The sequence below is a fragment of the Chlorella variabilis genome (assembly GCF_000147415.1).
Source record: "Chlorella variabilis unplaced genomic scaffold CHLNCscaffold_16, whole genome shotgun sequence".
NCBI classification, from domain to species: Eukaryota; Viridiplantae; Chlorophyta; class Trebouxiophyceae; order Chlorellales; family Chlorellaceae; genus Chlorella; species Chlorella variabilis.
Genome location: NW_005435072.1, coordinates 1,046,199 through 1,067,659, shown reverse-complemented (window position 1 = coordinate 1,067,659; position 21,461 = coordinate 1,046,199). Strand labels below are relative to the sequence as shown.

At 66.1% G+C, this 21,461-nt stretch overlaps 6 protein-coding genes across 6 annotated transcripts; 5 read left to right on the top strand and 1 right to left on the bottom strand.

Moving 5' to 3' along the window:
- Nucleotides 1–6: 6 nt before the first annotated feature.
- CHLNCDRAFT_136540 (hypothetical protein) lies at nt 7–2,131 on the top strand (the record flags this gene model as incomplete). The annotated part of the gene is made up of 8 exons (XM_005845860.1): nt 7–37; nt 414–528; nt 707–821; nt 995–1,051; nt 1,190–1,406; nt 1,537–1,671; nt 1,772–1,868; nt 2,017–2,131. The coding sequence occupies 8 exons, from the start codon at nt 7–9 to the stop codon at nt 2,129–2,131; spliced, it is 882 nt and encodes a 293-aa protein (XP_005845922.1).
- A 382-nt stretch (nt 2,132–2,513) lies between these two features.
- On the top strand, nt 2,514–5,588 carry CHLNCDRAFT_36383 (hypothetical protein; the record flags this gene model as incomplete). Its single annotated transcript, XM_005845859.1, has 9 exons — nt 2,514–2,561; nt 2,723–2,765; nt 2,904–3,052; nt 3,270–3,380; nt 3,610–3,717; nt 3,977–4,118; nt 4,362–4,584; nt 4,786–4,912; nt 5,232–5,588. The coding sequence occupies 9 exons, from the start codon at nt 2,514–2,516 to the stop codon at nt 5,286–5,288; spliced, it is 1,008 nt and encodes a 335-aa protein (XP_005845921.1). The 3' UTR covers nt 5,289–5,588.
- A 137-nt stretch (nt 5,589–5,725) lies between these two features.
- Nucleotides 5,726–7,068, top strand: CHLNCDRAFT_136538 (hypothetical protein; the record flags this gene model as incomplete). The annotated part of the gene is made up of 5 exons (XM_005845858.1): nt 5,726–5,759; nt 5,969–6,199; nt 6,349–6,510; nt 6,636–6,751; nt 6,883–7,068. The coding sequence occupies 5 exons, from the start codon at nt 5,726–5,728 to the stop codon at nt 7,066–7,068; spliced, it is 729 nt and encodes a 242-aa protein (XP_005845920.1).
- A 512-nt stretch (nt 7,069–7,580) lies between these two features.
- On the top strand, nt 7,581–12,693 carry CHLNCDRAFT_53643 (hypothetical protein; the record flags this gene model as incomplete). Its single annotated transcript, XM_005845857.1, has 6 exons — nt 7,581–7,781; nt 7,980–9,525; nt 9,655–9,822; nt 9,994–10,103; nt 10,326–10,936; nt 11,085–12,693. 6 exons carry the CDS (start codon nt 7,581–7,583, stop codon nt 12,691–12,693), a joined length of 4,245 nt encoding a protein of 1,414 aa, XP_005845919.1.
- Nucleotides 12,694–13,348: 655 nt separating this feature from the next.
- Nucleotides 13,349–16,697, top strand: CHLNCDRAFT_58484 (hypothetical protein; the record flags this gene model as incomplete). The annotated part of the gene is made up of 9 exons (XM_005845856.1): nt 13,349–13,435; nt 13,572–13,689; nt 13,798–13,999; nt 14,157–14,282; nt 14,391–15,152; nt 15,203–15,624; nt 15,764–15,947; nt 16,078–16,218; nt 16,367–16,697. 9 exons carry the CDS (start codon nt 13,349–13,351, stop codon nt 16,695–16,697), a joined length of 2,373 nt encoding a protein of 790 aa, XP_005845918.1.
- Nucleotides 16,698–17,305: 608 nt separating this feature from the next.
- CHLNCDRAFT_58483 (expressed protein) lies at nt 17,306–21,077 on the bottom strand (the record flags this gene model as incomplete). Its single annotated transcript, XM_005845746.1, has 3 exons — nt 17,306–18,367; nt 20,655–20,724; nt 20,864–21,077. The coding sequence occupies 3 exons, from the start codon at nt 21,075–21,077 to the stop codon at nt 18,199–18,201; spliced, it is 453 nt and encodes a 150-aa protein (XP_005845808.1). The 3' UTR covers nt 17,306–18,198.
- Between the last annotated feature and the right edge of the window lie 384 nt (nt 21,078–21,461).

Genomic DNA, 21,461 nt, shown 5'->3' with positions numbered 1-21,461 from the left:
CCGAGCATGGGCGCATATGGCATGTCCATGCCGCCAGGTGGCAAGCGGTGCGCGCGTCTGGACGGCAGCAGCGGCCGCTACTTGCACTAGTTCTTTCGCAGCAGCGGGACGCTGCCTGCAATTGAATCAGCTTGTAGCAGCACATGCCCCGCTTGCCCTCTTTTCAAAAATGCCTCCCCCGGATTTTTGCCCACTCCACCCCCGCCTCACCCTGCCCTGCAGCATGATTCTCACGGACGCCATGGCTCTGCTATACCGCTCCCACTATGCGTTCTCAGAGGCACACCGCCTTCGCAATGCGGCAGGCAGGCCACCACATCCGGCGGCATGATGCTTGCTGCCAGGCATTCTGCTGATTGGACTGCCTGCCGGCCAGACCTCTGACTGTGCCTGCTGCACTGTTGCTGTCGCAGGCGAGGACACGACCGTGCTGTTTGGCTTCCTCAACACGCTGCTCAACCTGCTGGGGCTGGTGCCGCCGCCCACCCACTTTGCCGTGGTGCTGGACGCTCGCGGCAAGACCTTCAGGTGCTGCTGCACTGCATTGGCTGCCTCAATGCCTTGCGTGCTTTGGTCGCCTGGCTTGGCCAAATGTCATCTAGCTGCGCCGACCCCCACCAACGTTCTGCCAGCTGCTCTGCTCCCTTCTGCCAGCACCATTACTGCGTCCTTTTCTGTGCTTCCGCTTCACCCGCCGCCTGTGCAGGCATGAGATGTACGAGGGATACAAAGGCCAGCGTCAGGCCTGCCCTGATGCCGTGAAGGAGGCCATCCCACGTCTCCTGCAGTTGCTCAAGGCCATGGCCATACCTGTCATCCAGGTGGGGACTGCAGGGCGGAGGATGCTGGCCTTGGCGTGGGTGGATGGGTGCGACACAGGAGTGGCGACCAGCACGGCTTGCCAGTAACAGCGTTCCGTTGTCAAACGACAGCCTCACTGCGGCTGCCGTTCGAAAGCTGCGCTGCACTGACGCACGCATGTCTGGTGGCGCAGGTGTCGGGTGTGGAGGCTGACGACGTGATTGGCACTATGGCATACCGTGCAGTGCGGGTGCGTGGCATGCCGCTCTGCCACGGCCGCTGTGCTGGCACCTGACGCTCTCCCCTGGCTGCCTGGTGCCTGGCGGCTGTTGCTGGGCTGCATTGGGGCCACCAGCATTTGGCCACCCTGCCTAGCCCCATGGTGCAGGAAGGCATAGCGGTGGCGGTGGCCTCCCCAGACAAGGACTTTTTCCAGCTGCTGCGCCCGGGCATCATCCTGCTGCGCCCGCCCAAGAAGCCGGCGTTGGGGGAGCGGATAAACAAGTATGCGCTGGTGCCCTACAGCCAGACCGATTTTGAGAACGAGTATGGGCTGCAGCCGGAACAGTTTGTGGATGTGCTGGCGCTGGCGGGGGACGCGTCAGGTGCGCTCGATGCTCCTTCCCCTGCTGCAGTGGCTTGGCTTGCCTTGCCCTGCTGTGCGGGCCAGGTTGAGGGGTTCCAGGAAACTGATGAACCCATTTGAGGGCGCATGCTCCTGCCCCTGCGATGCAGACAACGTGCCGGGGGTTGCAGGGATCGGGCCCAAGACCGCGGTAGCGCTGCTGAAGCAGCATGGCACGCTGGAAAACCTCATTGAGCACGCGGCAGAGGTCAAGCCCAAGAAGGCGGCGTTGCAGCTGAGCTCAGGTGCGGCCGGGGGTGTCTTGCCTTGGTTTCACCCTGCAGCATGATCACGGCTGGCTTCGGTGTGCCTCCTCTAAGACCCGCTGCTCTGCATGCCCTGCAGCGGAGGGACGGGCGGCAGCGCGGCTGAGCCAGCAGCTGGTGCGGATAGAGACGGCGCTGGACATGCCTCCAGTGCGGGAACCGCTGGACCAGCTCAGGTGGGGCTTGAGCGGATCGCCCAGGGGGGTGGTCTGCCCACCTGCCTGCTGATTGCTGGCTGTCAAATGCCCCAAGAGATGACAGAATGCGCCTCTGTGCTCCGCCACTTCCACTTGTGATTCACCTGCGGATTGGTGCCCTGCTCAGGCTGCAGCTACCGGAGGACCGCGGTGTCGACCTGCTGCACCAGTTCCAGGAGCTGGAGTTCAGCCGGCACAGCAGCCGTGTGAAGGAGCTGTGGGCCAGCGAGCTATACCGGTAGCGGCTGTGCATGCAGCGCACATGGTTGTTGAGCTGGCGGGCTGCCTCCCATTTAGATCACCTCCATATGAGTATATTCCATACTCTTCCACAGCAGTAGATCACCCTCTCAGAGAAGCAGCCAGGCCACGACGTGTGAGGCGGGGTGGCGGCGGGACGTGGTGGGTGTTGACCTTCACCCACCTGCACCATGCCGCCCCTGCTTCTGTGCATTGCTCACCGTCATTCCAGATTCTCAGCCGAGCTCCTGCGGCCAATGGGAGCGGAAGAGAACCTCTCCCCAGCGTGCTGTGCTGCGACCCAGGCCTCAACCTCCCGTTGCAGACGGCAGCCGCCCTCTTTTCACCCGAGACTCGCATCTAACCATCCAGGACGCACCAGCCATGCCGGTCAAGCTCGGAATCAACGGCTTTGGGCGCATTGGCCGCCTGGTAGGCGATCGCCGGCATGGCATCCAGCCCCTCGGCTAGGGCGTGCCGTGTACGGCCGGCCAGATGCAGTGTGGAGGGCGGACGGCCTGAATTTGGGCGGGGCCAGGCTGATGACCTCGGGTTTGCGCCACACGCCGCCGCTTCGCTTGCCCTGGCTGCAGGTGTGCCGTGCCGCCCTGGAGCGCGACGATGTGGAGGTTGTGGGTGCGTGGGAGGGTGGCGCCACCTTGATCTGCCGGCCGCCCCCCAGCCGATCAACCCTACTCTCGCCGCCCTCGCCGCCGCCGCCGCCGCCCACCCAACATGCACAGCGCTGCTCCCCTCCTCGTGCTTGCCGCGCAGCTTTCAACGACCCCTTCATTGATGCCGAGTACGCCGCCTACATGTTCAAGTACGACACCGTGCACGGCCGCTTCAAGGGCACCGTCAGCCACACCGCCGACTCGCTGGTGGTCAACGGCAAGACGATCAAGGTCTTCAACAACATGAAGGTAACCCTGGAAGGGATGGGCAGGGGCGTATGGAATCAGGAAGGGCGCATCCCCGGCGCCGGCCAACCCTGCCCATGCCAACCCTGCCCGTGCCTGCCTGCTGCTCCACTTGTGCCCTCATGCCCTCGTGCCGCGCCCCTTAAGCCCTACTCCCGCCCTGCTGCGCCGTCCTGACGCCGCTGCGCCACCTGGCCTGCTGCGCCGCCCGGTGCTGCAGCCGGAGGAGATCCCCTGGGGCTCGGTGGGCGCCGACTATGTGTGTGAGTCCACCGGCGTGTTCACAGAGGTGGCCAAGGCCTCTGCCCACCTTACGGGCGGCGCCAAGAAGGTGCGACAAAAGCAGAACGCAACGGAGGCGGGGGTACAGACAGGCAGACGCTGGGCCGCGCCGCATGGCGCTGCGCAGGCCTGGCCGCGGGGACGCTTCGGCAGCTGCCAGCGGGCCAGCTCATGCAGCCCCAGCCCCAGCCCCGCACCTTGCCGTCCCCGCCCTCGCCCTCGCCCCCCTTGCCCCGCCCTGCCTGCCGCCGACCTCCCTCCCTGCCCCTCTGGAGCAGGTCATCATCTCCGCGCCCTCCAAGGACGCCCCCATGTTTGTGATGGGCGTCAACCACGAGAAGTACGATGCCAAGAGCATGGACATCGTGTCTAACGCCTCCTGCACCGTGAGCCCGCCTGCCTGCTCTGCTTGCTCTGCCCGGCTGGCCTGGGGAGAGCCCCAGCGCCTGCTTGGAGGCAGGCGCAGATGCTCTGGTCCTGGGACGCGGCGAGGGAAGGAAGGGGTCGCATGGTGCAGGCGGCCTTGCAGCCGGAGCAGCAGGCAGGGCTCGGTGCTGCTGCTGCCTGCCATGGCTGGCTGCTGTCGCCTCGCTCGGCTGTGGTGCGTGCCCAGGACCTGGCCCCTGGACGCCGCCCCGCCTGCAGACCAACTGCCTGGCGCCGCTGGCCAAGGTGGTTGACGACAACTTTGGCATCAAGGAGGGCCTGATGACCACGGTGCACGCCACCACCGCCACCCAGAAGACCGTGGATGGCCCCTCCAAGAAGGACTGGCGCGGCGGCCGCGGTGAGCAGCCAGACAAAGAGAGGGCCTGCGTGCATCGTGCGGCTCGTGCCCTGTCCTGGGGCGCCAGCAACCTCGGCAGCAGCCCATCGCTGCTCGGCGAGCGCCGCTGTCACTGCTGATCTCCATGTCGCTTCTCTGCCCTATCGGTGCCATGCACTTCCTCGGCACCCTTCCCTGCCCTCCTGCACCCCCCAACCGACCCTCTGCCCCGCTGTCCACCCCTGCTCCTCCTGCCGCCTCCAGGCGCGGCCCAGAACATCATCCCCTCCTCGACCGGCGCGGCCAAGGCAGTGGGCGTGGTGCTGCCGCACCTCAACGGCAAGCTGACGGGCATGGCCTTCCGCGTGCCCACCCTGGATGTGTCTGTGGTGGACCTCACCATCAACCTCAACAAGCCCGCCAAGTACGCCGAGATCATGGGCGCGCTCAAGGCCGCCAGTGAGGGCCCCATGAAGGGCGTGCTGGGGTGAGCGGAGATGCCGGAAGTGCCGCTAGCTGGGCGAGCTGCGGGGTGGGGTGGGCACACGGCCTGCAGGCCCGACCCCGCCTAGCCTGTACCTTGCCCCTTGCCCTGCTCCCTCCCCAGCCCCTGCTTGCGCTGCACTGTGCTCGCCCTGCCGCTCCTCTCCCTCCCTCAACCTCCGCCCGCCCGCCTGCCCGCCTGCAGGTACACCGAGGAGGATGTGGTGAGCGCCGACTTCATCGGCGACAAACACTCGTCCATCGTGGACTCCAAGGCCGGCATCCAGCTGTCCGACACCTTTGTCAAGCTCATCTCCTGGTATGACAACGAGGTGAGTCGGGGCGCCCCCAGCCCTTGCCGCCACAAACAGCGTGGCACAGCAGAACATTGCACAGCAGAGCAGAAGGTGGCTTGGCTTACACACAGGGAGAGGCAGCAGGGTGCAGCAATGAGCGCTCAGTCGGGGCACGTGGCCGGCTGGCGAGAATGCGGTGCCAGCCAGCAGGGAGCCCAGGCCGTGGGGCCTGGCGTGCAGCAGCCGTGTCCGAGTTCCCTGCCAGCAGCAAGCCCATAGGTGCTCGAGCGCGGCAGCTGCAGCATTCATCATGTTCACGTCGAGGCTCACGCACTCTCTGCTGCCCCTTCTGCAGATGGGCTACAGCAACCGTGTTGTGGACCTGGCGATCCACATGTCCAAGTCGGCATGAGCCCGCGGCTCGGCTAGCTGGCCGGGGACACCCATCTGGAGCCCCGGCTGCTGGCGGCAACAGCACCTTGACACCACGTTGGGGGGATTTGGATGGATGACGCGGCTCTGCCGCGGCTTGCTGCATTGTGTGGCAGGGGCTCTTGCCCCATGCCGCCCCAGATAGTTCGCTTGAGGCAGGGTTGCTGTCGGGTGGAAAACGAATACGCGGCATGCAGAGCAAGCCGGCCGAAGTTTTTGCTAATGCTCGGTAGGCTTCACCTGGTTTTTCGTTTTCAATGTAAACACAGCAACAGCTGAATGTAGGAGTGTGGCGGCGCGGCTGAATGTACAAGTGTGGCGGTGCGGCACGGCTGTGAATGGAGCTGATGGCTCCTCGGAGCAGGGATTGGAAGGCAAGAGTGTAGGGTGCTGATTGTGAGCCAGACTGGCATCAACATGTGGGTAGTACTGGCAAGTGTGGCCCAGGCATGTGGGCGATGACGTGAGCCGCCCGGCATCTCTTTTATGCCCTGCAACATCATCTCACAGTCCGTTTCTCGACTCCTCGAAGACGGCCACACACAATGGCGTTGAAGGGGGCCGCAGTAGTTGTTACTGGAGCTACTGGCAAGTACCTCCAGAAGCGGGCAGAGAGTTTTCCGAAGAGAGCGAATAGGCTTCTCTCTTGCCTGGCTGCAGGCACGGTGGGCAGCGGCATCGTCCAGCGCTTTCTTCAAGAGGGCGCCTGGGTAGTGGCGCCGTTGCGGTCGGCCGCCTCCAAGCGCAGGCTCACCGACCACCTTGAGGCCGCACCCACCGACAAGCTGCACACCCCTGTGGCCGACTGGAGCACCGAGGCGGGCGCAGCAGAACTGGCTAAGTTTGTGAAGGAGGCTGGGCTGCAGCTGGACCATGTGGTGTCGGTCGCCGGTGAGTGATCAACCGGCGGTCTAGCTGGCGCCGCCGCCGACTGCCTGGATGCCCCTGCCAGTTGACATCATCCCGACATGCTGCACGCCCCTGTTGCGGTCTGAGCCTCATCGCTGGCGGTGGCCACGGGCCCTTCTCGCCTGTTTCAGGCGGCATGGCTCCGCCAGGAAACGTGGCCGACATCACGCCCGCCCTGGTGCAAGAGGCAGTGACCACCAAAGTGGTTGGGCATGTGCTCCTGGCCCAGGCGCTGCTGCCACTGATGCGCCAGCAGGCCACCAGCAGCTGGACTGTCATCACTGGAATGCTGGGTGAGCACGTATAGCAGCACACGGCTGCGCATGGCTGTTCATTGCTGCACGTTTCGTAGCTCTCTCCAGCCTTGCTATCCAGGCCTGAGAGGAGCCCCTGTATCGCCCTGCTGCCTGCCGTGCAGGCGAGGTGTGCATGATGCCTGGAGTTGCGCTCACCTGCATCTCCAACTCAGCAGTGTTCGGCCTTGTCAAGGTGCTGCAGTTTGAGAGCAAGGACTCGCCACTCCGTGTGAACGAGGTGAGCCAGAAACGCAGGCACATGCGCAGGGGAGCACACCGAACAGGCGCGCTTGTGCCTGTTAACCTTCTGCCCATCAGCCTGCTGATGTGCTGTTGCCCGTGGCGCGGGCGTCATCTGTCCAAGTGCAGCTGCGGATCGCATCCATCATTCGCCGCGACAGCGAAGCACAGAACGAGGCCTTCCCCGGCGTCCCCGCGGCGCCCGCCAGCAAGGTGGGCGCCCTGCTGGCGGGCATCGCCACCGGCCAGCAGCGGGATGAGGTGATCCGCGTGTCGGCGGAAGACCTGGACAAGGTGCCGGCGTTTGCGGGCTGAAAAGACATTGCAGTTCAAAAAAGAAAGCTACGTCACCAAAATGACGTCGCAGTTCAGCTGTATGGCGTCCATGCATGTACCAATCTTGTTGTAAAGTGTGTAAACTAGTCGGGGCTGGTATGCTACAAAGGTCGGCCTAGGGATTATTGGCATAGGCTGTGCAGGCTTGGGGGGCCCTGCCGCCGCCGCAGCAGCCATGCCATAGCATGCACCTTGTCGCCGCATCCCTTCCAAAGTCTCCCACGCTGCATGCTTGTTCTTCTACCCTGACAAGTCTGCCTGATCTCTTCAGGAGGCTGCTGCCCTGCCGAAGGCAGAGTGACGACAACCTTTGTTGCCGCTAACTTGGGGCGTTCGTCATCTGCTTTAACCCGCACACACACGCAGTGCTGTGACGTCGCAGCGCTGCCACGGCTGTGCCAAGTTCCAAAGTTGGCGCAGGCACCTGTGGGACTGCATGACACGCGCTAAACAACGCCGCAGGGTGTAGAGGTGGACACCAGCGTGCGGCCATGCCGCTGGCGGAGCTGGTGCAGGGAGGCGGCGGCGGCGGCGGCGGCGGCAAGCAGGCCAAGCCGCCCCGCGCACCGCAGCAGCAGGACATCTGCTCGCTGCTGGTGCGGGTGCTGCTGCGCGTGACCGAGGGTCAGCCGCTGACCCTGGAGACTGTGAAGGCCGCCTGGCGCGAGCTCTCCTTCTCTCACGTCTTTGAGGTGGGTGCCGCCTTGAGGAGGGCCTGCCTGCCCTGCTCCCTGCTCCCCGGCCCTCCCGATTGCGTGCCCCTTCTCCCTCTCACAGCTCAACTGTGTGAGCTGCAGAGCTAGCTAGGCTGCAGCTGATTGTTGACAGCAGTGCATGTCGCGGTCACAAGTCGTGATCCCCGCCCGTGCCGCCGCCACATCTGCCTGCAGGCGCACCGCCCCGCCACCACAGTGGATCAGCATGTGCAGCTGCTGTACGCCGCAGCGCTGGAGCGCCTGCTGGCTCCCATCGCCTCCTCCGCAGTCACCCGCGCGCTGCAGCCGCTGCGCAAGCAGCACGAGGACGCGGCGGCGGCGGCGGCCGAGGTGGAGCGGCAGCAGTGCGAGGAGGCAGAGCGGCAGCAGGCTCACCTCAGGGAGATGCTGCTGCAGGACTTAGAGGAGCACCAGGAGGAGGGGGAGGAGGAGGCAGCCACGGCGGCACTCGCAGCAGCCCTGCCCCTGTTCCCAGGCGACGACGGCGGTGGGGCGCGTCCGCCAGCCGACTGCGAGGCAGCGACAGACCTCTTTGGCACAGCGGCGCTGGGCCCGGGCTCGGCCCCGGGTCCAGCGCCACTCTCGGCTGTTGCCCCTGCTGCTGCAGCAGTGCCGACGCCGATCCTGGCAGATGCAGCAGCAGTGGCGGGACCCGCATCTGCAGAGCAAGTGGCCGCCCTACCAGCAGGGACAGCAGCGGTAGCACCTGGCTTTGTGCCGCCCCTACCAGGCTCTTCAACTGAGCTTCAGGCGCTGCTGCCACCGCCGCAGATGGTACCGCTCATGGCAACAGCGGGCTCCACCACACAGCTGGCCGCGCTGCTGCCAGCATCAGCAGCGGCGGCGCCCGCTGCGCCGGTGCAGAGCTTGCCAGCGGCGACCGGACCAGGCAGCATGGCCTCACCGCCGCTGTCTGTGGCAGGAGCGGTGGCGGAGGAGGTTGATTTGGAGAGTGTGATGCTTGATTTTGAGGAGGGGCAGCCGGGGAGGCAGCAGGAGCAGCATCACGAGCAGGAGCATGCGGGGCAAGGGCTGCCGCCGCTCGAGCTTGACCTCGGCGCCGGCATCAGCCAGCAGCAGCAGCAGCAGCAGCACGAGGGTCCGCCGCCGCCGCTACAATCGGAGCAGCAGCCAGGCACAGGGCCCCAGCACATGCTGGCAGAGCCTGACCCCGACCAGCAGGCACCTGTGGCGGCGGCGGCGGTGTTGGCAGCAGGCAGGCCTGGCACTGGCTTTGGCCATGCGCCGCTGCTGGCCAGCGGGCCGCTGCTACCAGCAGCAGCAGCAGTAGCAGGAGGGTCGGCAGCAGGTGCCGGGTGGGTGGTGCCCTGGGCGCCTGGGTTTGCCTGGCCGGCGCCTGGAGCACCCATCCCCTTCCTGCTGCCTCAGCCCGCCCCGGGGCCACAGCCGCAGGCAGCCCAGCAGCCCGTACTGCTGCCGCTGCCCACAGACGAGCAGCTGGAGCAGCTGCGGGGGCACAGCCTGGAGCTGCAGGCGGCGGCGCTGCTGGCGCTCTTCTGCCTGCACGCCGCGCACCCGCCCATGCCGTCCCCCGGCCTACGCAGCGTGGGCGAGGCAGGCGCTGCAGGGCCCGGCCCCGACACTGCTGCCCTTGAAGGCGGCGGCGGCGGCGGCGGCGGCGGCCAGCCCAGCGGCGTGGGCGGCGGCGGCGGGCGAGTGAAGATTTACCTTAGCGCGGAGCACCAGCAGGCCCTGCTGGGTGAGCGGCCAGGCTGCTGGGACTGGCATCAGGATCCGCCCGATGTTTGCATTCTGCTGCCACGCTGCCCTGCCTTCTGCTCGCGCTGCAGCCAGCACCTCCTGCCCCCGGCCTGCCTCTGCTGCGCAGGGTTGGTGCCGCAGCTGGCACGTAGCTGCCCCGACGCGCTGGCTGCGCTGCGCCAGCTGCGAGCCGCTGGTGCCCTGGTGCTGGGCGCCAGCCGCCGAGTGGTGGCGCTGCCGGCGGAGGCGGCAGGCGGCGCGGAGCGCCTGATGCCTGTGCCGGGCCTGTTCCACGGTGCGCGCGTGTGTGTGTAGGACACGGGTTGCTGCAGTGCTGCCCATCAGGTGCCAGCTCCTGCTGCTGTCAGGCCCGTATAGCCTGGCCTTGCCTGCCCCTTTTCAAAAGATTTGCTTGAATGGCTGAAGAGTTGTGGCACCCGCCCATGTGGCTGCCTGGGCTGTGCAGGGCTGCGGGGTGAGGAGCTGGCGGTGGCGCGGGAAGTGAAGTACCAGCTCAGCAGTACCCTGCGGGGCCTTGGTACCGCCAATCTGGCGCAGCTGTGCGGCGGCTACCAGGTGGGGGTGGGCTGGGAGCTGGGCCTGGTTGAGGGCTGGGGCCAGGCTGATTGGGGCGGCGGGGAAGGCGGCCTGAGCATGTGAGTGGGGCGAGTGAAAGGCACATCGTAAGGAAGGAGTACACTCCGGTGCAGAAGGTAGGGTTCAAAGGGCACACAGCAGGGATGCAGCAGGGATGCGGCTAACTAGGCAGCGCTGGTTGTGGTGCTGCTGGCCCTGCAGGACTCGCTGGCCGCGATGTGGCGCAAGGTGTCGCCCGCGGCTGTCGTGTCTGCCGGCGCGGGCCCCTCGAGCCGCGCCGCGCAGCCGCAGCACCCCGAGAGCATAGCCGACCTGCGGCTGGGCACCATGCTGCATGAGTTCACCGAGCGCAAGCACGCGCAGCTGCAGCTGCTGCTGGAGCACGGGCGCAGGGGCACGGCGCGGCTGCTGGCGCAGGCGGCGGCCGCGACGCGCGCCCAGCTGGCGCAGGCGGCCACGCGGCGGCGCGGGCAGGCGCGGCACCGGTTCAAGGCGGAGCAGGAGCAGCGGCAGCTGGCGCGGCAGGCGCGGCAGCCTGGCGGCGGGGAGCGGGAGCAGCCGGTGCTGGATGGCGCCGCCGCTGCGCCCAGCGCCGCCACCGCCACCCAGCACACCGCCGGCGCCTTTAGCACCGCTGCAGACTTCAAGAAGCAGCGCATGAAGAAGCAGCAGCGGGAGCGGGGGCTGCGGCAGGCGGCGGCGGCGGCGGCGGCGGGCGGGGACGAGGCGGCGGGGGCAGCCACCGGCTTCCGTGGCATCATCACCCAAGTGCAGCGGCGGGAGCAGCAGCGGGAGCAGGATATCCGGCGCAGGTGGGGCTGCTGCCGCCACCCACACTCGCGCCTCCGCTGCACCGCTTACTGCATGTGGCGTTCTCGCCTGCGGCTCCCCTGCCGCCGGGCCCCCCCATGCCCCGGGGCACCATGCCTGGCCTGTGCTGCCCCATGCCCACGCCTGCAGGCAAGACGCGTGGCGTCAGCATGCGGGTCTGCCCGCCGCTTCGGCGCCCGCTGAGCTGGAGGATGGCGGCGGCGGCGGCGCGGATGAGGACTCTGACATGCCAGACCTGCCTGACATGCACGACTGGGAGGCCACAGCCCCCGCCGCCTTTGGCAGGAGCCAGCCGGGCGCCGCCACCACCGCGCTCGCTGCCACCGACGACGACGACGACGAGGGGGATGGCGAGGAGGAGGCGGGGCACGGCGGCGCTGCTAGGGAGAGGCAGCAGCAGCAGGAGGGCGGCAGCATTGGCGTGTCAGCGGCGACCGAGGCCACAGAGGCGACGGTGCAGCAGCCTGCGGCGGTGGCGCGTGGCATGGCGGCAGCCAACGGCGCAGTCCACGGGAGAAAGGAGGGTGCAGGCGCCAAGGCAGGCGCCACAGCGGCAGCCAAGCCGCCAGCAGCGAGTATGGCTGCTGCTAATGGCAAGAAGCAGGCTGCCAAGGCCTCACCCAAGAAGGCGGCAGCCAAGCCACGTAAGTCAAAGCAGCAACAGCAGCAGGAAGGGGAGCAAGAGGCGGAGCAACAGGTTGGTAGCGCTGCCGCCGCCACCGCCACCGGCAAGCAGCGCAAGCCCGCCGCTGCCAGGGGCCAGAAGCGGCATGCTGCCAGCAGAGCTGGGGCAGCTGAACAGGAGGGGAGCGCCGCGCCTCCAGCAGCAGGCAGGGGCGCCAGGGGCGCCAAGCGAGCTCGGCCTGCGACAGCGGCAGCTGCGGCGGCAGCGACAGCAGCGGGGCAGGACGAGCAGGACGCTGAGATTCGGGAGCTGCAGCGCAACCAGGCTGAGGGGCTGGCGCTGATCCAGCAGGCAGAGGAGGAGGATTATGACGCTGACGAACCGACGCGGGGCCAGGCCGCTGCAGCCGGGACCGCGCCAGCAGCTGGTGGCCCGGTGCCGGCAGCGGCAGCACCAGATCGCCAGGCGGCAGCAGAGGAGGGGGGCCAGGATGCGCCTGGAGACCAGGGGCTTTCTGCTCCTGCTGCCGCAGCAGCCGCAGCACCAGAGGCAGCAAACGGGCCAGCTGCTTCCCAGCAGGCAGGGGGCCAGAAGACACGTGGTATGACGTCCAGTAAGGCAGAGCAGCAGCCGGCAGCATCAAACGTTACCACCATGGCAAACGGTGCAAGCGAGCTTGGCGTGGCGTCAGCAGAAGCAGCAGCTGCAGCGCCGTCAGGCAAAAAGCGCCGCGGGCGGCCTCCCAAGGCCAAGCAGCAGGAGCCGCAGCCCACGCCCACCTCGGCCGTTGCAGAGAGAGGAGGCGACGGCACAGCAGCAGAGCCACCGGCCAAGAAGCGGCGAGGCAGGCCTCCCAAAGCCAAGCAGGAGCAGCCGCAGCAGGCTGCGCCACAGGCGCAGGAGCAGAATGGGGCGACCGCGGCCCCCAAGCGTCGCGGCAGGCCGCCCAAGCCCAAGGCTGCCGCTGCTGCCGACGATTCCGAGCCACCACGGCAACCGCTGGCGGCAGCACTGTCTGACAGCGATGATGAGCGGATGGATCCCGCCTACTGGGGGGCTGCAGCTGCCGAGGCGGCCGCCCTGCTGGAACAGGGCGAGGAGCTTTCAGACTAGCGACGCCCTTCACAGCAAGCCAGCCATGGCTGGCTTGCTGTGAAGCAATGAATCTTGTCCTTCTTTGATCTGCCGCTCGTTGTTGTTCCGCTTGCTCGTCCTTCAGCTGCACAGCACAGCGCTTCTCCCTACCAGGTGTCTTGTACCCATGTTCAAAACCATGTCATGACCAACCAGCACCGGGTTGGGGGCAGCATTTGCATTGGCATGGAGGGCGGCAGCGCAGCAGGCGGTGAGGTGCGCAGCTTGGACTATGGAGGGATCAGCATCAGCTGCCTTTGTTCTGCGCTCTCATTCTTGTGCTCCATCCAATCAGCTGACGGTCTCCAAAGTGGAGCAAAGAGTGAGCGACGACTTTCGCTGCTCAAGTGCGGTGTGGCAGTCCGCAGCCGTGCTTGATTTTTCGTAGCTGCTCCCACGCCTGCTGCGAGGCGGGAGTTCTGCCCGCCGCCATCGGCCGAGCTCAACTCCCGCATTTTGCCGTTCACAGTGCTGCTGTCGCTCTAACGCCAAGGAATGAACCAATTATCTTCAAACGTCAATTCATCTCTTTGGTGATGCAGCTGGGGACTGCCCGCAACAACTGACGGCGGGCGGTGGCGGTGGCCATTGGCGGTTGCGCCACAGCTTGCTGTAGGAGCGCTGAGCCTGCACCATGCCGGCCACCACGCTGTTTGGGTGCAAGCTGCGCCAGCTGTCCACCGATTGCACCTTGTTCTACTTCATGGTGGCGCTAGTGCAAGTCATCTTCCTCTGTGCGTTTGCCCATTGCTGCGACCTGGCGCCTGCTGCCTGCTTCCGACCGACCATCCTGTTCGCAATCGCATGCCTGTGCAGTCATCTATTGGATAGGCATAGTTGCTTTCGCGCGGCCGCAGACGTGCAAGCCCGGCACGCAGTCGGCACCGCAGCAATGGGCGGTGACGTTCACTCTGCTCGCGCTCTTCTTGACGCAAGCTGCCATCACCTGCGGCGCCTTTCTGGTCACATTCAGAGGTACCTCGCGCTGCAGTCTCACTTCTCCAGTCCCGCTTCTCCAGTCCCTCTGGCGGCGTGTGGTCTGTGGCACTCTCCCCTGCCCACATGCCCGTGTGTGACATGCAGGTACGCCGTTGGAGCCCTCCAAGCGGCGCTGGGTCACGATCCTCACCTACTTGTACCTCGCCTCCGTTCCAATCAATATTGGGCTGCTGGCATGGGGCGCCTGGGTGGTGGAGGCTGGCGACGGGACCTGCTGGAGCAGCGGCAACAAGTCCATGCCAGCCACGATTGTTTTTGGGGCGATCGGGGTGCTGGTGGGACAAATGTGAGTGACGAGGCGTGGGGGGGATGGGAGATGGCAGGCAGTGGTAACAGCCTCAATCCTCATCCAGCCCCTTGCGCCTCTTTCCGACACTACCCAGAATTGTTGAAAGCCTGCCCACTTGATGCCTGCCCGTTGCTCACTGCCTGCCTGCCTGCAGCGTGGGGGTGCTGGTCACGTGGAACCAGCTGAGTGATGTGGAGGCAGGGGTGGTCTGGCACGCTCTCACCCGCACAGGCACCAGCAATCTGGTCCACCTCATCCGCAGCCACAAGCAGGAGCACAGGTGGGGCTGGACGGAGTGGCGGCTGGATTTGGTACCTTGCGTGCCAAGCATCGATGCATGGAATCGGTACATGGAAGTGCCGCCTGGTCCGGCCTGCGTTGCCTGCAGGGGTCCCCCGGCGGCGCTGGAGGAAATGGCGACTCAGCTGCAGCGACTGATGGTCAGCATCGATGGGGAGAAGACCGATGCGGCAGCTGGCCTGGTTTGCGCCAAGCTGCTGCAGGATGAGGCGGCAGCAGCCGCAGGAGCAGGCGTGCAGCGGCAGGAGGAGCAGGGAGACAGCAGGGCACCTGCGGCCGCTGCCCCAGCCGCCGCAGCAGCTGGAGGCGATGGCAAGGGCGACCTCAGCCTGCGGTCTTCACAGTTGTTAGCTTGGGCAGAGGAGGTGTGCCGAGCGGCGGCAGCTGCCTGCCCAGCAGCAGCTGGCAGACCTGCCGGGGCAGCAGACGTGCAGCAGGCGCTACAATGGGCGCTCTTTGCTACAGCCGCCTATGGGGCCCGCCAACACATGTGGCGGCGCGGCAAGCAAGGCAGCTGCGCGACGCAGCGGCAGCTGAGTCGCCTGGCTGCAGCCGCACGCGCCGAGGGCGCACAGCCACTTGCAGGCTGGGGAGGGCTGGCGGCGGCGGCGGCGGCCAGTGGCCTCGGAGCCAGGGCGCCCAGCAAGGCAGAGCACAGGGACTTTGCGGCGGCGCGGGAGCTGCTGGGGGCCGGCTGCCAGATCGTGTCCTTCAGCTCTGGCCACAAGAAGCGCGGCCTGCTCCCACACCTGCTGGCGCTAAACAGGCAAGGCAAATCGACCGGGCAAGTGCAACAACCGCGGCTGACCATGGCGCCCAGGCCAGAGCAGGGCTGGCGTGGACAACTCTGGTATACTTGGCATGAACGAGTGGGGCTGCTGGCTGGCTGTCCACCTGCAGGGAGAAGCAGGCGGTGGTGCTGGGCATTGCAGGCGACTGGCAGCGCCCGCCGCCTGTACCAGTTGTGGAGCCTGCGCCGACGGAGTGGCTGCCAGGTTCAAATGGCACCAGTGCGGCAGCAGCCGAGGCGGGGCAACAGAAGTTATCGGCGACAGCTGACGGCAACGGCGGCGTTGCTTGCAGCAAGGAGCAGGCGGTTTGCGGGTGGGTGCATAGAGACAGCCTCAAGGCGGCGACCGTGTTGTTGGAAGAGCTGGAGCGCAGCCAGCTGCTGCAGCAGCTCCTCCGGCCTGGTGCAGCTAGCGCCGGCAGCCTGGTACAGGGGCTGGACTGCAGCGGCTGGCAGCTGGTGCTGTCGGGGCATGGCCTGGGCGCCGGCGTGGCGGCTCTGTTGGCAATCAGGCTGCAGGCCTGGCAGCTGGGTGAGCTCCTGCGGCTGCGGCTGGGGGAAGCACAGAAGCACAGCTTTCTTGGGACATGTCAATGCCTCAACAGCCAAACTTCGCACCCTGTGCCAGGCCTGGGCCGCCATCCACCACTCACTCCACGCCCCCTTCGCAGGCCCGCTGTCGGTGTGGGCCTACTGCCCACCCGGCGAGCTGTGCAGCGGCGACCTGGCTGCAGCGCTGGGCTCGGCCTGCTCGCTGACGGCGGTGCTGGTGGGCGACGACCTGGCGCCTCGTGCCAGCTCAGCAGCCGTGCGCGCGCTGGTGGAGCAGGCGATTGTGGGACTGGCCCGCCTCAGGTGCGCGCCTGATCCGCCTGCCGCTGCCCCAGATGTGATTGCGCCTTTGCCCTACTGCCCAGGAGCGGGCACGGCCTGCCAGGTACATGAAACGCCTGCAAGGCCGTGCACCTCCCTGGGTTCCTTGCAGGTACTCCAAAACTGGCCTGCTTGTGGCGTTAATCGGCGAGGTGCTGGGCCCCAAGCGCTGGCACCGCCGATGGGTGAACCCCAGGCGGGCGCTACGGCCGCTGAGCGAGGTGCCGCCCGAGGCTCTTGCCTTCCTGCAGAGGTGGGCTTGGCGGCTTCAGGTTGCGAGCAGGATGATTTGGGTCTGTTGATTGCAGCAGTAGCAGGCAACAAGCAGTAGCAGGCAACAAGGGGATCAGGCTAGCTGATGAATGGCGCAGCATCCTGCCGGCGGCTGTCCCCTGCTGCAGGTACCGAGACTGGCAGCAGGAGCAGGAGCAGCAGCAGGCAGGCAGCCTGCCAGGTCGCGTGCTGCTGCTATCCCGGCTGCCGGCTGTGGCGGGCGCTGCCGAGGCAAGCGGCCTCGCCGACAGCGGCAACGGCAGCAGCTCCGCCAGCAGCGCTGCTGACGACCGACCTTGCCAGGGCTGGCGGGCAGGCTGGATGGGCGGCGGCGAGGTTGCGCAGTGGGGCATCCGGGTGTCGCGCCACGCCACCTCTGACCATTACGTCAGCCGCCTGCTGGGCGTGCTGGGTGACCTGGCGGCCGCCTCCTCGCCGAGTGGCACAGCAGGCTTGTGAGGCCTGCCCTGATGCTGCCTTACGCTCTGATGCTGCCCTCACAGCTCACAACTTTGCAAGCTTGAGGCGTTGACGCCATGCCAATGTAAGAAGCAGTGATGGCCTAGCGCCAGGCGCGGCCAGCTGGTACCTCGGTTTCAATCTGCAGAGGACTGTCAAATGCATGGAGTTGGGTTGTTGCTGGCAAAACCGTGCAGCCTAGTAACATGCCGTGCACAGCAATCCATCAGCCTGTGCTCCCCAGGGTGCCCCTCTCTGGCAGCCGCTACTCCCAATCCTCCTCCTCCTCCAGCCCGTGCCAAGCAGCCGTCGCGGCATCTGCGGATGAGGGTCCTGCCTGCCCTAAAAAACCAGTTTCACTTCATACCCATTTCATTCATTCATTCAGCACACAGACCGGCCGCCTCTTGCTCGAGGGCGGCCCACTTTGGCCTGGGCAGCCCGGGCCGCCCTCCCCCCCGGGCGCATGTTCGGTGTTGGAGGGGTGTGCCCAGCGATAGGGGGCCCCTGAAGGCATGCGCCGAGGCCGGGAAGCGTGGTTCGGCGCTGCTGCACGCTTGGCGATTTGAACAGAACCACGTGCCGCCGAGCTGCGGCCGCAGTTTCCGGCCCACGGTCTACGGTCGCAGCCACGGGACTCGGCGGCACGGCGTTTGGGCCCAAGCTTGCTGCCGCCGCCGCCGTGCCCGGGGGGCAGCGCGGCGTCGGCGGCAGCACGCTGCGACGCCCCCGTGCTGCCGAGCTGCGGCCGTAGTTTCCTGCCAGAAGCCCACGGCCACAGCCACGGGACTCGGCGGCACGGCGTTTCGGTCCACGGCTTGCTGCCGCCGCCGTCGCAGGGGTGCTGCCTGCGGCGGCGGCGGCACGGCGTTTGGGTCCACGGCTTGCTGCCGCTGCCGCCGCCGCAGGGGTGCTGCCTGCGGCGGCGGCGGTAGCGCACGTGGCAACCCCCCGCGTTTCCTTGCCTCCCATCCACCGGACCCCGTTCTGCGCTTCACTTTGTTTAGGGAGGGGCTGCTCACTGCTCATTGCTCATTGCTCATCGCACACTGCTCAACGCTCATTGCCCTATATCCCACCCAGCCGCAGGACTCTACTGCCGCCCGCGCCCTGCTCCATCTGGCCGCTTGCGCGCCCCATCCCCCCTCGATGGGGCCCGCCCACACCGGGGCCTCCCCCCTCCCGCCCACTGCTTTCTCAACGGCCCCGAGCCGGGGCTGCCCTCATTGCATACATAGTGCGCCTTTCCCTGCTTTTCTAGTGACCTAGCGTTCCGCACTGCCGTTTGGCCAGCCCATGCTCCCGTACCGTTGCGTTTCTCCCCAATGCGCCATGCCACTTTGCCAGTCATACACACGTTTCGATGCGTGCCCTGTCAGCTGCTTGCGTTGCATGTCGCCTTGCTCCACCCCTGATTTATTGCTTTCTCTGCTTTCGCCCGGTTCCCATCCCGTTTCGGCGGGGAGTCTATGTTGCAAGCTAGTTCTTGCTTTACCAGACTTTAAGCCCACACAAGCTGCCATACCTCCCTGTTCCTGTCGTAAAGCTCTTTGGTGTCCGAGCGCTGCTTGGCCAGCTGCTCCCAGCTGCCGTGAATCTTGCGCGCCAGCTGCTTCACATCAAACAGAAGGAAGAGCTTGGTTGAGGTGGCGCCGCCGCTGGTGTTCATGCTGCACACGACGAGGGACCGGGTGTGGTAGGCAGGGTGCCTTTGGCTCGAAAGCACTGCTGATGTAACCTGAGCAGCCCCTAGCTTGCTAGCCACCAGAGTCACACGCATCCTTCCCCAGCCTCACTTGTAGCTCAGCTGGGAGAGGTGGTGCTTGGTAAAGGTAAAGGTAAAGGTGGGGAAGAGCCTCCACAGGCTTAACTTCCCGGTTTTAACGTCTAGCTTTAGACCATTATTTGATCTGCCTGACGCGCCAAGTGCAGTACCCCCCACTAGTAGTGAATGGGTCCCGGGGAGGCCTGTGCCGAAACCTTAGCGATTCTATAAGGCGTTCCCGAAGGAATTGGCTTGGATTGGCGCTGAGCCGGTCAGCTATGCCGCGTTTGTCCTCACAAAGTTTCGACATGGGAGGAATCGAACCGGTGCCCTCTCGGAGGGTTTAGACACTAGCTCCAGCGCCTTCAAAGAAGGCCTTTCTTAGCCGCGGGCAGGAGAGGCCGAACAGGGTCATGGCCTTGCTCTGGGACACCCGCCCGCCGCTGTAGCCCTCCAGCTCGTACCGAGTGGCCCCTGACACGAGGCAGTGCTTCAGAGGGCTGCCGTCCTCGCCCACCTCGCTGTCCTCCACCTGAGATGGCAGCGGTCGCCCTGGACCCGGCTCAGCTTTGGGTCGAAAGCTTCGCGTGCATGCGCAACTGCCACACCGGTGCAGCCGCCCACCTGGTCCTGAAGGCGAGCCCACAGGTCGGGCTTGCTGCCGGAGATGGGCAGCCCCCACTCCTTCAGGCCGCGGCTAAGAAAGGCCTTCTTTGAAGGCGCTGGAGCTAGTGTCTAAACCCTCCGAGAGGGCACAGGTTCGATTCCTCCCATGTCGAAACTTTGTGAGGACAATCGCGGCATAGCCTGAACTTTTCCAACCCGTACAATTCATTCATTCATTCAGCACACAGACCGGCCGCCTCTTGCTCGAGGGCGGCCCACTTTGGCCTGGGCAGCCCGGGCCGCCCTCCCCCCCGGGCGCATGTTCGGTGTTGGAGGGGTGTGCCCAGCGATAGGGGGCCCCTGAAGGCATGCGCCGAGGCCGGGAAGCGTGGTTCGGCGCTGCTGCACGCTTGGCGACTTGAACAGAACCGCGTGCCGCCGAGCTGCGGCCGCAGTTTCCGGCCCACGGTCTACGGCCGCAGCCACGGGACTCGGCGGCACGGCGTTTGGGCCCAAGCTTGCTGCCGGCGCCGCCGTGCCCGGGGGGCAGCGCGGCGGCGGCGGCACGCTGCGACGCCCCCGTGCTGCCGAGCTGCGGCCGTAGTTTCCTGCCAGAAGCCCACGGCCACAGCCACGGGACTCGGCGGCACGGCGTTTCGGTCCACGGCTTGCTGCCGCCGCCGTCGCAGGGGTGCTGCCTGCGGCGGCGGCGGCACGGCGTTTGGGTCCACGGCTTGCTGCCGCTGCCGCCGCCGCAGGGGTGCTGCCTGCGGCGGCGGCGGTAGCGCACGTGGCAACCCCCCGCGTTTCCTTGCCTCCCATCCACCGGACCCCGTCCTGCGCTTCACTTTGTTTAGGGAGGGGCTGCTCACTGCTCATTGCTCATTGCTCATCGCACACTGCTCAACGCTCATTGCCCTATATCCCACCCAGCCGCAGGACTCCACTGCCGCCCGCGCCCCGCCCCATCTGGCCGCTTGCGCGCCCCATCCCCCCTCGATGGGGCCCGCCCACACCGGGGCCTCCCCCCTCCCGCCCACTGCTTTCTCAACGGCCCCGAGCCGGGGCTGCCCTCATTGCATACATAGTGCGCCTTTCCCTGCTTTTCTAGTGACCTAGCGTTCCGCACTGCCGTTTGGCCAGCCCATGCTCCCGTACCGTTGCGTTTCTCCCCAATGCGCCATGCCACTTTGCCAGTCATACACACGTTTCGATGCGTGCCCTGTCAGCTGCTTGCGTTGCATGTCGCCTTGCTCCACCCCTGATTTATTGCTTTCTCTGCTTTCGCCCGGTTCCCATCCCGTTTCGGCGGGGAGTCTATGTTGCAAGCTAGTTCTTGCTTTACCAGACTTTAAGCCCACACAAGCAACAAGCAAGCTGACCGGCTCAGCGCCAATCCAAGCCAATTCCTTCGGGAACGCCTAATAGAATCGCCAAGGCTTCGGCACAGGCCTCCCCGGGACCCATTCACTACTAGTGGGGGGTACTGCACTTGGCGCGTCGGGCAGATCAAATAATGGTCTAAAGCTAGACGTTAAAACCGGGAAGTTAAGCTTGTGGAGGCTCTTCCCCACCTTTACCTTTACCTTTTACCTAGAGCAGCCTTGAGCGCCGGTATGGGGCTCGTCTTGCTCACGCCTCTGGGCTTCTCGGCACCTGCAGATGGCAGGCGGCCGCAGGAGATGCGGGCTCTCTCCTCTCCATGTGGCTCTCTCTTCTCGTCAGGTGGCAGAAGAGGATGCACTGCTGCCACATGCAAAAGGTCAGGCAGGTTCCCTCAGGAGAGTCCGCTCACCCAGACGCGGCGACGGGCCGGCAAACAGGATGCGCGCCAACTCCGAGAAGGAAGCGTTTCCTACGCAGGCGAGGCTGGCTGCCTGCTGCAGCAGGTCACCGCGGTCCCAGAAGGGGCTGACTTGGGACAGGAAGCCTAGCTGGGCGACGCGCTGGAGCAGGTCGGACGGCAGAGAGTCGAGCCCCGCCGGCTGGCGCTGCCGGGAGCCGCTCATAGCTTGAGGTGCGGCAGCAGTCCGAGCGCCGCTCATAGCTCGAGGTGCAGCGGCGGCTACTGCAGGCTGCTAGGACTCAGGGCGGCAGCAAGTCGGGCAGCGTGTGTGGCTGAGGTTCCGAGGTCCACCAACGCCTCGGCACGTCCACACACGTGAACGCAGTGCGAGTGCTCGCTGTGAGAGCAGAGCAAAAATGACAACTCGGCACTTTCTTCCCAGGCCTTCCCCCCTTGCTCTAGTCCTCCCATCCAAGGACTGCATTCTGAAAGGCCGTTACGATTTCCCAATTCACATCTCTTGAGATTGAATCAGAGTGGCAGGCCTAAGCTGCTAAGGATCCCCACGTCCCCCACCACGTTGTGGGGGTTGCGTGTCCGGCATGAC